This window comes from Sturnus vulgaris, chromosome 4, assembly GCF_052056855.1.
Source record: "Sturnus vulgaris isolate bStuVul1 chromosome 4, bStuVul1.hap1, whole genome shotgun sequence".
NCBI classification, from domain to species: Eukaryota; Metazoa; Chordata; class Aves; order Passeriformes; family Sturnidae; genus Sturnus; species Sturnus vulgaris.
In genome coordinates, this window is record NC_142246.1 from 3,847,119 (window position 1) to 3,862,464 (window position 15,346).

A 15,346-nucleotide genomic window follows, 5' to 3' on the forward strand; every position below is an offset into this window, starting at 1 on the left:
CTTTATACAATTTTGCCACAATGGCAAAGTCCTTTTTTAACAGTGTTTAAGCCATGAACCATTTCAGTCTCTCACACCAAGCCTGACATACTTCAGGAAGCATTTGGATAATGCTCTTAGGAACAAGTTGTGACTCTTGGGGATGTCCTGTGCAGGACCAGCAGCTGGACTTTGATGGTCCTTGTGAGTTCCTTCCAATTTGGGATATTTTATTCTATTATTAACTCCATTTCTATTCTACTCTGTCATTAAGGAATTTAGTCCTTGGGAGAAGACCTCAGCAAAAATGACTGTGGGGTCCTCAGCCCCAGCTGTTTGGGTGTTTTAATGCTCTTCTCTTCTGCCAGACTTGTCAGGTTTAGCCACCATCACCTCTGGGGCAGCCACTGTGGTGAAATCCAAAGTGCTGCAACATTCCAGGTCCTCTGTAAAACCAGATTTGGTGCAGAATCCCAAAAGATCTTTTGGAACATCCTGTCTCCAAAGGGTGTTGTGGGGTCCAGTGTTTCTATTGAGTGCCTGCTGCTCCTCAGCTTGAATTTGAAGTGTTAGATTTTACTGTAAATCACCAAATAACTGAAGACCTGCAGTGAGAGAGGTTCTCTGAATGAGACACTCAGGTGCTGCTTGCAGCTGAGTCACTCGGGCTGCAGTGGTACCAAAACAAATGTACAGAATAGCGTGGAGTTGGATTTAAAATCATCTTGTAAAGTCTGTGGATTTTTTCCTTTTCTTTTAGAATTAGAGGGAAATTTCATTGTAAAAAATAGGGGAGTATATTTTCATCCCTTCATTCTTTGCTCTCTTTACAAGGTTAGCTTGACTTGATGTTCACAATGATGAAATTTTGTAATTGCATCTTACGATTTTTAAGTGCATAGTGAAGTGGGGTTTCTATCTTCATCAAGTACATTTGAGTTGGTGAAATATGAAACAAATAGCATTTATAAATCTGCATCTATATGCCATTGTACTACTTATACTTGTATAATTCACATTTTCATATTGCAGTCACAAAAGAAAAAAATTACATAGATGGAAGATATTTTGTTCACAGCAAGCTCTTCAGTCAAACAGCCAGAGAGATATTTAAAAAAAGAGATATATTCCAATGCCTAGAAGTTTAAAGTCACCACATTCATATTAGAAATAAAACATGCATCTTAAACAAGCAAGCATATATTTATTGTGTGATTTATCTGGGATTGTGAGAGATTCTTCTTCACTGGAAGACTTCCTCTGAGTTAGATGAATGTTGTGTGTAGTGGAGATACAGTATTTGAAAAAAAACCCGTAGTCTTGGGAAGTCTTATGGCTTGTGCTACAAAACAGATTAAAAATTATGAAAACGGTCCATTTTTCTGCTGAAATCAATCAGTGCATAAAATCCATTAGTTTTTTATATTACTCTAGCTGCTTCTGCCACTGGTGGCTGTCAGCTCTGTTTGGAAGCTGTCTCCAACCTCAGATCTGTGATTCCTACGTTTGTGTAACCATAAATCCAGGTGTCTGCAAGACAGAATCAGTCTTTCTGTCTTCCAGCTCAGAGAAATGAAGTCTCAGACTCTGTTGTCTTGGAAACAAGGTTTTAAATATCAAGGTCCTATTAGTAGTACACAAAAATTAGAGTTGTTTTGGTATGTTTAGAAGGCCTTGCTAAGAGTAATCCTTTAAGTCAAATTCAATATAATTTTTTTTTGTATCTTTGTGTCTAAAGAAAAGGGAGAGTCTGTTTTATATGGACTGCATCTCCAGGGGATCAGCTAGGATAAAGCAGTGGTGCAATGGTGAAAAGCATGAAAATGTTTGAAATGGCAGCATACAGATAAAAGTTAACCCCACTTCTTCACCCTAATGCAGAATGCAGTTGTTTGGGGAAGGAAATGAGAGTGTAAAATTCACCACACTTGAAAACATGAAAAGAGTGAATATGAAAGATCACTTTGAATTAGATCTCACTTGTACAGAGGGGAAATAGGAAGATGTCTTGTGTTTGTAGTATACTGCTAACAGCTGCATTACTTGCCCTTTTGGTTTGCACTACATTTTCTCCAAGTTCAACATTTATACCCATTAAATTTCAGTCTTTTAAAGACCACAGGCTTTAAGATCATGAATGTCAGACAGTAACAGCAATACATTTTTTTTTTCTGGATATTTCTTCAAAAAGTCCTTGCATGGAACTTTCAGATTTTTTTTTTCTTTTTAAGAGGCAGCCTCATGTTACCATGTTGAGATGTAATATCTTGAATATTGCATCTTTACTTCAAGTCTGACTAGGAAAGCCTTGGAAAGGACTGCACATTATGTTTTATAATCTTATTTATCAAAGTGGAGACAGAAGAAACTAAGAGGAGTATATTTGGGGTGTGAAAGGGTACTGGCTTTACAATGACCAGTGAAACTGGCTCGTTGAGTGGACTTGGAGGATGGGGAAGAGCCAGCTGGTTTATTGAAGCTCTCCACCCTGTTCTTGTCCTAAACAGCAAAGCCTAGGCAGATGAAAAGATGAGCCTTGTGATAGAAAATACTCTTTGCTCAGGGAGTTGTAGGATTCTCTTTGTAGCTTGCTTTTTTATGACAGATTTTGAGGTCTCATCCTGCCCTCGGGCAGCTGAGCAGAGGGAACAAAGAGATTAAAGGTGATTGGAGAGCAAGACCATTGGTCATTATAATGATGGGTACCAATCCTTCTATTTTTCCTGTGACAGTAGAGAGAAGGTAAATTCATTTTTCATCTAAACTTCTTGTCCTGCCTCTGCTGTTCCACACACTCTTTGTGCATGCTTCTCTTCAGAGGTGCAGCCCGAGTTTCATTACCACAGTGTCACACTTGGTTATTTCTTCCTCCAGCACTCAGCACTAAACCCATATTTAATTCATGCTCTTCCAGTCAGACGAAGATGGCTGTGTTTTACTCTCCCCATCCTGTGCACTTCACCATGCAGCTACAAACAGTGATGTGCACTTGGTGTTGGAAGCCAGGCTGGAGCAGAAATCTCGCCAGGAGACTCCTCTGCATTCCTTAGAGGCTTTGGAGCCATTCCTGGTGTCTGAGCATCCTCCAGACAGAGCTGTAATGACAACTGGCAGTGATTAGCACCTCTGCTAAAAGACTTGACGTTGCCTCCAAGCACCAAATGCCAGCCTGGATGATTTCTTCCATAGTCCTTTGGCCTTCTAGGCTGTCACTGGTGGTGATGGGTGTCCAGTAAGGTGGGGATTTCTCTGCAGTTACTGTGGTTTTCTTTTCCTATTACCTTTGTCATGTATGGTACTCACAGAATTTACTTATGGCCAGGCTGTTGTACCAGATACTATTCAATCATAAAATGGAATATAATTTTCCTTCTAAAGATTCCATTTTTTTTCACCATCTATATTAAATATTGTACTAAGTAGTGATTTTAATGTCTGTCTCTCTGTATATAAATAAGGACATTTTTTCTCTGAACTTTTTGCTAGAAGGTGAAAAAACCCAAATGAACAGGTCCATCCATTTTTTTTCTCCTTCCTTCCAACATTTTAAACAACCTGAAGCTTGAAAATATGTAACTTGATTTAATCAATCTTCCAAGAAACGCTCTCATCATTTGTAGCACCAGCAATGGTGGTCATGGTCTCAGCTGGGGGATGAGTCAAATTCCAAAGCTCTGTATATGAAAAGTACCATGTGAACTAACAAGATCACACAGATTATAAATTTCATGTTTGTTTCAAAACCAGTTGACATAATTTACAATTTCTTTCAATGGGAAGTCTCTCATTTGCTTTGATAAATTTTTCTTCCAGGATGTTAGTCACTTTTTTCCCAGGTATTTACTTTCTCTTTTGAAGATTACATGTAGTTTCCAGTAACATAATAGTGTTAGTGTCCATTTATATATGAAATAACATTATTTTGAAATAGTGCTTTCCAGTTGTTAGTGTTTCTAAAGGATATTTGTTCCTGGAACTGCATTCATCATGTTAACAGAGTTAAGAGAAATTGCAGCAAGAAAAGTTGTGGCAAGGTAATGACAAATGCCATTTGTAAAGAAAACTAGGGTTGGAGCAATTTAATTTTTAAGACAGTTCAATTTCAGTTCATGACTGCTGGGGCAGACAAATTCATTTCAGAGGAGAACAGAACAGCATTTCCTGGGCAGGTAGTCAATGAAATAAGAGCTCACTGTGCACAGGACTTGGTCTGTGTCCTTTTTAAGCTTGTCATCTCCTCTCTGTGGTTTTCTCTCCCGTGTGTCTCTCTCTCCAGACCCCTGAGGAGCTCGAGGATGACTCAGACTTCGAGCAGGAGGATTATGATGTGCGCAGCAGAACGAGTGTCCAGACTGAGGATGACCAGCTCATTGCTGGCCAGAGTGCAAGGGTGAGTACAAACCCCACGTGCCTCCAGTGAGTGTCCAGCAGTGATCAATAAAATCTCTGCCTCGGAAAGCAAAGGCAGTGATTTCCAGCCCTCATGTCTGTTTAAGAAAGGATAGGAGCAGGCTGACAGAGGTGTTGAAGTTTTTTTTCGTGTCAAACCTATTTAAGTAGCATTTATTGAATGATCTTGAGGCTTTTGTGGTGCCTAGTATCAGCTGCTTGCTCCAGCTAATGCAGTGAGAGAAGGCTTTGCAGGTTTGGAATGTGCTGAAACTGTGGGAGTAGTCAGCAAATTAAAAAAATAAAAAAAATCTCATCAGGGCACCATGTGCTGTATCCAGAGAAATCTTACATTAGTCATGTTTCCCAGTGTGCAAACCTGTCAAGAAGATCTGTTTAAGCTACTGAGTAGTCCCTGTAATTTAATTGTAATTGAAGACATTTGCTACTGAGTCAATGTAATTTTACCAGGGTAATTACATCATGATAAACTCCAGTCACTGTGATTTGCAGCCCCAGCTTGTGCATGGGGATTGCAAATTAAGCTGATGAGTGCTTTGGGGGTCACAGGTGCTGGGGAAGTGAAGTCTGTTAACACTCAGGAATATTTCTGTTAACACTCAGGATTATGCCACCCTCTGATGAATGTTTACCTTTTACTCAATAGGCTTCTCAGCTCAGATTATTAAAAAAAAAAAAAAAGAAATCAGAATCTAGTTTTATGAATCATAAAAAGATATTTGACTGGAAAGAAAGGATTTTTAAAAGAAAAGCCTTTTAACATTTTCCAGGAGAGGACCAGTGGGAAATTCGGAATTATCTGAATTATTTTCATGGCTGTTTGACACAAATCTGGTTTGTTCTGATGTGATAGAAGTGAAGCTGTGGACTAAATAAAAAATATCCTAGCCACACACTCAAAAACCAGCAAAAGTTGGTAACTGGAATGGGGATTTCTTACCTTGGAGTTTGGAAGAGGATTTGTAGGGCTGAGAACCTAAAGACCAACAGACAAAGATGCTGCAAAAGCTCAGAGGACCAGGACAGAGGAGTTTTCAGCTGCTATAGGATGGGGCTTGACACAAAGGTTTTACACCCTGAAAAGAAACAGCAGAGTAACAAAAATCTGAAAGAAGCTCACTCAAAGGTGTGGGAGAAATGCAAGGCATGGATCCAGTGGAATGGGCAGAGATTTCTTTTTGTCTTAAAATTATTTCCCTGAATCTTGAATATAAATGGTAAATAAACCATAGCATATATCAGGAAAACTGGAGTTTTATCATGACATCTCTAAGGCAAAAAATACCTGCATTCCTTACTGTGTGACTGGTGACAGAACTGTTCTGGATGTAGTTGACTATCTTTTGTGATTTTTTTGTATTTTAATATTTTATATTTTAAAGGGCATAAAGTCCTGTTTGAAATATTCAAACTATTGACTTCTGAAGCAAATATCAGGTGTAACAGAAATGAGATACATCACAGATTATTTTGTCAGATTTCACAGCCTTTCTCATCTTTTTGGTTACATTTAGGACAGGGTAGCATGTCATTCTTTCTTGATCTGAAACCCAAGTAAAGACTGCAGTAATTTTTCTTACTAAGAATTGAGTTCACCTGGGGATTTAGGAGTCTTAAATTCTATTACATTTATTGTGGTTATTATTACTGCTGCACTTAAAACCTTCTGCTTTGATCAGCTACACACTGTATAAACATAATATATCATAAAGACAGTTCCTGAATAACATAGCTTGCAGTGTGGCACAGGAAGGAACAATCATAAAAACCTAAAAAGGAAACATGCTAAGCAGAAGCTTCCCAGTCCTCAGTCTGGAGTGCTAAGCAAAATAGAATTTTATCTGAACCTTTTCTGTGGAAAAGATGCAAAACACTTTTATTTGTGCAATGTAATGGATTTGTTTAATATGCTGACTCCATAAGGCTGTTAGTGTTTCAGTAGAAAGACTTGTGTTGGTCTTCAGTAGAAATAAAACTGGAATTTATGGGCTGCATTTGCTATGGGATGTGACTGCTTTGAAAGCACATCAGCAGCTGGAACACAAATATTAAAGCACTGTTTACCTGTTTAAAGAGTGTTCAGGTGAAGCTGCCACTTGAAGAAACCACAGGCAAGCCAGATAAACTTCCCAAATTTCATTACTCCTATCACATTCTCTTAACTTCAGTTAATTCCTCAGTTCTGTTGTTTAATATGAATTTTATTTATTTATTTGTTAGCTTGACTTACACTTCATTTTTCTCTGCAAAGACTATTATGCTAACATTTGAAACTGCTGAGTTACATTGATAAGGCCTAATTAAAACTTGTCTTGAATTTTAATTTGATTAACTTGCAAATTTCTCATTTTCTGTTCTACTGTGTATAACCCTTTTTAATTTCAGTTTTGGAAAAGGTCAATTACGAATTTTTAGAAGCCAAGAGCATTTTAAGAATATGTAGAAAAAGACTTCAGCTGATTGAAAGTGACATAAACAAGAAAAAAATGTAATGACACTTAAGTATGTGTCACACCCCATTAAATGCATAATGTGGTCTTCAGAACCCCTAGAGCCAAATAGTAGCTTAACTTGGAAATCATTATTCAAAGTATCCATTGATCTTCAAAAGTAATTATTATGATTTTTTAGGGTTTCTTTGGAGGGGGCAGGAACTTTGTGCTTTGTTCATACTGAGGCAGAGCAGCACCAACCTGTTCAGTGCCTTTTTGCATCTCTTCCAGGAGAAAATGAGAGCACTAAATATCATTAAAAAGATATGTTTGTTACAATTCACTTCAAATGTATTTTCTTGTGTGTCATAGTTTACTTTAGTGTTGTGTTAATCTGAAATCCTCTATTTCTGGCAGAGGATGAGACTAAGGGAGACACAGCAATTCAGTCTGCCTTTTCCCATAAATGTCACTCATTTTATTCTTCCTCATAATTGAGATTTAATCCTCCTTTGTCAACTGGTGAATAATGACAACATCATAAATATAAATTTTATCATCTTGAAAGTGCAAGAAGAGGCATAAACATGCTATGATTGTGCTTTTGCCTGTCCTGACAGAAATCAAATGCCTACAAGATTTTGCTTGGCATCTTCAACTCCCATAAAAAGAAACTCAAGCTGTTGGGACCACTGGAAAAATCAAGCTTGTAGCTTCCTTTTGTTCATGCCCAGCTCCTGTTGTTTCTCCAGGCTATCATGGCTCAGCTGCCCCAGGAGGAGAAGGCAAAGATTGCTGAGCAGGTGGAAATATTCCACCAAGAAAAGAGCAAGCTGGATGCAGAGGTGGCCAAGTGGGATGACAGTGGCAATGACATCATTGTGCTGGCCAAGCAGATGTGCATGATTATGATGGAAATGACAGATTTCACCAGGTAAGGTCAAAACAACCCCACCTGAGGAGCTCAGATGTGCCACATCTTTCCTTTTCTGCTTGGTTTGGACCCTTTTGATATAATCTGCTGTGGTTTTTGGGGATGCAAAGCCAAGGAATGCTGATCATATACACTGGACAAATTTGTTATTTGTCCAAATGGGATTAATCACATGAAGTTTCTGTGCTATTTGCAAGTCTCTTTTATTTGCACATCATTTTGTATTTCAGCAGATAAGTTAGTCTGTGACCTTACAGACGCTCAGTGACATTTCGTTTAGTACCCATCCAAATGCATGTGCCTCTCTGAACTTTCAACATTTCAGCACAATTTGTGTCAATCAAAAATAATGGCAAAACTATTTATATCATTTGAACACTGAACTTCCTTCCAAAAAAAATCCCAAATGAAATGAAACTGGTTTGATCTAATGCTTCATTGGAGTCTGTCAGTAATGATTTTTTTTTTTTTGCTTTCATTTCTTTTGTCTGTTGATGTCTTGTTCTTCTCTAATTGCAGAGCGTCCAAAGGCCATTCATTAATGATACAATGTAAACAGAATTATTGTCTTTAACTATGGCCATATTTTTAATCACACCAGGGAGAACAGTTTACAAGATTCTTTAATTCCAGATCACCATAGTAAATTAAATTTTGTTCAGTGATTATTTTTAAAGTGGGTTCAAAAGTTTAAATGGTATTTATCAAAATGTGATTACACGAAACAGGATGAAAATCTTCCTGGATTTCTTCAGGATTAAAATCAGACATCCATTTCTTCACGTCCCTGTGTTGCCCTATCCCTGGAAGTGTTCAAGGCCAGTTGGTTTGGGCTTGCAGCAACCTGGGATAGTGGCAGGGGGTGGAACTGGATGGAGAGGATATTTTACAGAATTATGTGTTCCTTTTGTACTTGTGTTGTCTTGGTGTCTCTGATCCTTCTGCCAGGAAAAAATACAGTGAAATCTGCAAACAGTGTCATTGTATCATGGTGGGACGAAATGATGGCCTAAAGCAACAGCCCAGGATATGCAGAGTTTCTGCAACCTCTTGCACAACCTTTGATATATTGAACATGAAATTAAAAGTTTTATAATTATATTTTCTAGCATCAAAAGGACAAAACTAATTTGAGAATGAGATAAAAAAACTACTGACACGTTTGAAGTAAATAAAAATCAAAGTGCGCCTCTGTTTGCATCAGATTCAATAACAAGTTGTTTAATATATTCCATTAAAATAGAAACAAGCCCTTCACACCTTTTTGCTTGGCTCTAACCTCAGCAGTGTTAGAATAGAATAATTTTTCAAATGCATGGTGTTTGTGATAGTCAGAGCTGCTGATGTAATTAATGTAGAAGCACACGAGGTCACCAAGAAGTATTTTTGCTGCAGTTTAAGTTCACCAGAAGTGAGACACTTGTATTTCATCTGTTTAAGGTGGTAATGAAAGCCTGGAAAGAAGATTAAAGTAGAAATATGTTTCAGCATGTTACTCTTGACATTATAGATTTAAAAAATCCAAAAATAATGCAATGTTGTACTTAGGAAAAAATGCCTTCTGTTTCATTGTTTAAAAAAAAAAATCATCTTGTGATTTTCCACATTAAAAAAAAAAAAGGAAAATGAACTCACTTCCAGCTGAGACTTTCTCAGGAGCAGCAGCAATTTTATATGGGTACAAGCAGGATTAAAGTTTTGAGTCTGAAGCAAACTCAGAAAGTCTGTGGATACCTCTTGTCTTAATAAATTTTGGTAGCTTTAATTACTAAAGTGAGAATTTTGTGCATCATCTTAAAAATATGGTGAAATATTAGGCTTAAATATCAAGCTTAAAGCTAATTATACATGTTTTAAGTGTAACATTCAAGTGTGTAAAATAATGATTATGCTTCACCTCTCTCTATTTTCCCAAAAAAAAAAAATCTACTAAAAAAAGGCTTTCTAAAATGTGACATTCTTGCCCTAGACATGATGGGCTGAACATTTAGCACTGGCTTGGGAATCACATAATTTCGAAATAGTTGTGTATTCCAGGAACAACATTGGCTTAATGAGCACTTAAAAATGCATATACTATTAAGTACAGCTCATGTGCTTGAAGGCACCATCAGACTAAATTGCCAGTGAGGCATTTTGTAAGGGAGAGGAAATACAGCAGACAGATTTCTTAATCAAGCTGTACTATAAAGTACTTAAAAGGCAAAATTGTAATAAATTAAGAAGACATTTGTGTTACTATTTTAAAATTGAGCACTCAACAGGGTCAGTAAAACTGTTGCTTTTTGTGATTTATTGAGATTGTGGGTAATTGTCTTGTGTTTCACAGAGGGAAAGGCCCCCTGAAGAACACATCTGATGTCATTAATGCAGCCAAGAAGATTGCAGAGGCAGGATCCAGGATGGACAAATTGGCACGGGCAGTAGCTGATCAGGTAGCCCCAAAATGAGCTGAAAAACAACATAACCTCTGTAGATGAGTGGCCTTTTGCAGGAAAAGTCTGTCTTGCCAGAAAATTCTCTGTTGAGAGTCTGGATCCTGACTTTCCCATTGGATAGAAGTTGGTTCCTTCCTCTAGACATCAGCATTTTGCAGAACAAAAGAAATGTTTTAAATTTTTTTTAAGAAAGTCATAAATGAGTCTCTCCAAAGCTCAGAAGTGCCTGACTTGCTCGCCAGCCTGGGCCTGTTAGAATTGGATAGAGACTCATTTAGGTTGGAAAAGACCTGTGAGATCATCACATCCAAAATGGATTTGCTGTTAAAAAGCAGTAGGGATTTGGATGCTCCATTCCCCTTGCCAAATGCCTAGGAAACCTTAGATTCTTTTTGGCTCATTCTCCCAGCAATTTTCCCTTGATTTGGCACTTTACTCCTTCAAGGTTCTCTGGCTCCCTAATTTCTGGTTTGCTTCACTGTATTGTGCATTTTGTGGGGTCTATGTCCTCACTTCCTTTACCAAATTCATGTCACAGCTGATCAGATGACCTTGCTGCATAAATACTTTCAGATTGGATTATCTGTTCGTCTGGAGAGCAAGAGGAAGCCCCATATTAAAAGTCAGGAGTGTCAACAGCCAAAATTTCAAATCCAGGTCCTGCATAGCTAATTTTAGATTCAGACAAATTAAATTTCATTATTTCCCCCTTTGTAAATTTCCTATAGTTTCTTTCATTTCATTGTCATCAAGAGGAAATTTGCTGGAACTGCTAACTTCCTTGCCTCTAGTGTTTCTCTTCAAAATAAGAATGTCATTTTTTCTTCAAGTAAGAGTGTGATGGTTTCTAACACACCCTGCCATGGGATATGGGCCAGAGTGGCAAAAACCCCAAAACTGCCCATTTTCCTGTAACCTCACAAATGTTGGGTTTAGGTCTTCTTCAGCAGCAGCAAGCACTTTTGCTGTAATTAACCCATTCCAGTCCTTCAAATGTAGCATCTGTTCATTTTACCACAAGAAAGAAGAAATCCATCTGTCAGATGATGAGATTCCTAGTCTGCAGTATTTGCAGAGGTGGAATATTTTAAAGAAAGAAACAGAAGGAGACTTGTTATGCTTAGAGTGCCTTGACTTGAGTCACATTTGAAGTTTCAGAGGACTGTAGCCCTAATAATAAAAAGTGAAATTGTTTTGAGAATGAAGTATTTGTTTTAATGCTTGCACTATAATGATATTTCACAGAACTCTGGAGACCCTCATGCTATGTAAACTTTTTGTGGACAGTTGCATTTTTAATTATTGTTCCAATGAGAGAGCCCTTACACGTTTTTCACTCCAAGGTATTTATATTTAAAGCCTTTGCAGCTCTGCAGAAGTATTGCTTTAAATTCATTCCTTTCAGTTCATAGACTTCAAGGACTGAGTAAATATTTTTATATTAAATAGGCAGCAGTAGGGAGAAGAGGTGTTTTAGGGATTAATGCCTGAAAGGTGTTGCAGCTGTCTGAGGAAGAGAGGCTCTGTAGCAGCCACAGTGAAGCTCCAGCTTTATTATTAACTTGAAAGAGTGAGAAAAAAACCAAATGATTCCATTTGAGGTCATAGGTAACAATATATTCAGCTACTTCAGCATGAACACATTCCATGCCAGCATTAGCTGCTGGGGCCAGACCAGTGATCACAGGAGCTGTGATATTGTTGACTCATGTGCATTTAATTCTATCAGTTTTTCTTGAAATGCTCTGATAATATTTTTTTTTCATTGAGCATAAACTCTGTAAGGTGATAAAAAAGCATATTTGGAATTTTTGTTCCCCAAGCTATGCAGGACCATTGTCAGTTAGGCTTTGCTGGGTAACCCCAAAGAATATTTATGGGAGACATGCTGCTAGCAGTGGACCCTTTCAGCTCTGTTTCATCAGAGTGAATTACTGAGGTCTGTTCTCCTGAGGCAAGACTTTGAATATTAACTACAAGGCTGTTGTTTATTATGCTGTTGATATTGTGAGGAACAATGCAGTTTCTATTAAGAGTCCCAGAGACTATGAATAAATTGTACTGGGGCCCTTTCTAGTTCTATTGATTATGAAACCCTCACAGCATCCAGCACATTCGACCTAATCTAATCCTCTGAACATCTGCACAAATGCCAGGGGAGCTGCCAGGCAGGCAAGAGTCTGGCCTGAGAGTGGGGATAACCACTCAGAAATGGGTTTATCTGGATATTAACTGGATGTTAACTTGGATGTCCAGCAGGCAACCTGTAGTTTCAAGTAAAACCTGGCCTTTTGTACAGTACAATCCCATAAATTAATGCAGAGCATAATTTAAAATTATTATTTTCATAATTCTGATAAAGAGGTTTCTCATTTTTCAGAAAGGTATAGTGCATTTTTAGGTTGCAATTCATAAATCTTGAGCTAAATGAAAGACAGGATTTGAGTTTTCATGCTTAATCTAGTACCTCATGTAAAGACAAAGTGGAATAGATCCACCTAACACACACACACTGCCACTCTCTGACTGCCTGTCTGCAATCTCATGTGCTCAGCTCCATCTCATCAGTATTTGTGTTGTCTGCAGTGCCCAGACTCAGCCTGCAAGCAGGACCTGCTGGCCTACCTGCAGCGCATTGCCCTGTACTGCCACCAGCTCAATATCTGCAGCAAAGTGAAGGCAGAAGTTCAGAACCTGGGAGGAGAGCTCATTGTATCAGGGGTAAGCTGGGATTTGTGTTCAGCCATTTGTTTCCCATGTAGCACTTGAAAGGGAGCATTTTTGATTTCAATAATGTACAAAAAAAACCACCCCACTGATTCATAAGCAAGGTTGTTTTTGTTTTTTTAAATTCTATCACCATTATTCCAGGCCTTACAGTAACTTGTGTAGAGCAATTTGATTTTCCAATTACCCTTTGTTTATACTAACCTTGTAGAATCTTCATTCTTCCAAAAGAAAAGTAATTTCATAGCCTAGAAAGTCATTGCCAAGCTGTGAATATTATAATTATTTGGAGCTTTTGTATATTTGCTCATTATAAATCTTCTTTCCTTTGTTACTACTGGTAATTTCCTTCCTCTATGCAGAAGCCAACTCTGTATGAAGTGCATATTGTTAAGATGGTGATGACTAATGGGATTCATTCACTCAGGTTCCAATGCACACTAGGTTCAGCAAAAGATTGGAAGGCCAGCAAAATATTTCAAATGTTGATGCATATGCTGTCTTCAAGTACTATTGCAAGAACAGTGATTATATACTCTAATACCACCCAGTTACTTCAGTTATTTTTCATGCACATACAAATTTCTTACACACAACCTTTTGTAAAAATAAAGACAGGCAGCAGTTTTATTATAAGCAATGAGTTTTTTACATTTTTAATTTTTTTTCCTTCTCCTTTGTTGGCCTTTGAGCCTCTGGGAGTATGCTAGAACCAAGAAGCAGTGACTGCTCTTAAAGATTTTTCTTTTTCCACACTAGTTTAGCCCCATTATACCTTTGTTACCCTCTAACTCAAGTACAGACCATATGTATGTAAATTTGTAACATATTCCACTCTCCCGAGTGTTTTCAAAACAATAGTGATTTGTTAGACCCAAGATGCTCAAAACAAATTGTTTCCAAATGTGGTTTTGAAAAAAGCACCCTTTCATTGTTTAAGCCCAATCAAGTACGAAGATTATTAGGACAACAAACTTGTGCCCTTCATTCCATCCATAAGATTCCCCAGTGGCATCACTGGCCTTCCTCAAACATATCAGAAGTCACAGAAAGTGTTCTCAGTCACATAACATTTTAATTTTTTTTGCAAAGCACTATGGAAGGTCTTAAACATTTGCCAGGCTTTCTTGGATCAGGCATTCTGAAGTCATATATACAATCCTAAAAGGAGCTGCTTAAAGGTTCCTGTATCTGTCCTGCAATTGGTCTTCACTTCTTGACGTATGTACGTATGTAATTTTAACACCTTGATCTTCCCACAGCAATGAAAAGATCCTCTTCCATTTTCCTGACACCAGCGGCGTGGTCTGTCCTTGTCTCACTGACAGCTTTGCTGCATCGTAACTGCAACGATCCTTTCTTACCTCCTGCCACCCGGGTCCAGCCTTTCATACCCATTGAGTTGTCATGTTCATCTCTCTAAAACAATTCCCCGAATCAGTGCTTCTCCTGGCTTGGCTTTTGTGGTTGTGTGTGTTTCTTTTTTCGAGTCTCTTTATTCAGTGTTTGTGGATGCTGAATAAGCCATTGTGAGCCTTGCGCATCTCCTCGTTCCCGGAACATCCCCATCCGTTGTGGAATTATAAGTGGCCAAACCGCTTGAGTTCATCATTCCAGTCTGGCATTGTTGGCACCCGCTGCTTCCCAGGCTCCATCACCATTGTGTTTCTGTTTGGTGGGGTTTTCACAGTCAGTCTCAAAGGCAAAATGAGCTTCAACCACGGAAATTATTTGGGTCTGTTCCAAAGACTCGGTAAAACTGACCTACAGAAAATTTGAAGATTGCCCAGCTTGCTTCTTCTGCTGGTGCTCTGAGCAGGAGGAGGTATAGTGAGCTGAACTCCTGTGCATCCCTTTGTGAGAGCATTATCTTGTGATCTGACATGACCCAGTCAGTGCAGAGCTTTCCTGGCAGTGTTTCCTGAGCTGTTGATCTTCAGGGTGCTGGGTACTGTATGCTCCTTTGCTATCCAGAGGTCTGGTATCCAAGTGCACATCCACATCTGCTTGTCTACTTGCTGCTTCTGCTTCCATCTTCTTCTTCATTCTCTCTTGGATAGCCAATTACAAATAAACAGTATTTTATTTATATTAAAATGAAATACCATTATTTGGCAACTTGCATACAGTACAATGTTAGAAGTACCATAGAAATCCAGAACTCAAGCTTCCCAACCTATGACTACAGAAGTAAGTTTCTGTGATTGTGCTACATTTCAGTGTTTTGATGTAAATATCAAGCACCATGACAATTATTACAATATTGTAATTTACTACTGTGTGTTTACAAAGAACCACGAGACAATTCAGATTGATCCAAAAGATGACTTCAGAACTATTACGGGAGTAGGATCTCTGCTTGAATTTTTTCATTATTAAGAGTATTAATCAATATTTATAAATGAAATGAATGTATGCATATGTAT

General features: G+C 38.1%; 1 protein-coding gene across 13 annotated transcripts in view; it reads left to right on the plus strand.

The window, feature by feature from the left end:
- CTNNA2 (catenin alpha 2) overlaps nucleotides 1–15,346 on the plus strand; it is a 463,208-nt gene that overhangs the window by 421,373 nt on the left and 26,489 nt on the right. For all 13 annotated transcript variants that reach the window (XM_088162967.1, XM_014876189.2, XM_088162979.1 and 10 more), the window contains 4 exons: nucleotides 4,256–4,369; nucleotides 7,574–7,755; nucleotides 10,085–10,190; nucleotides 12,780–12,914. In XM_088162967.1, coding sequence (XP_088019093.1) covers nucleotides 4,256–4,369; nucleotides 7,574–7,755; nucleotides 10,085–10,190; nucleotides 12,780–12,914 — 537 coding nt within the window. The remainder of the gene's footprint in view (nucleotides 1–4,255; nucleotides 4,370–7,573; nucleotides 7,756–10,084; nucleotides 10,191–12,779; nucleotides 12,915–15,346) is intronic.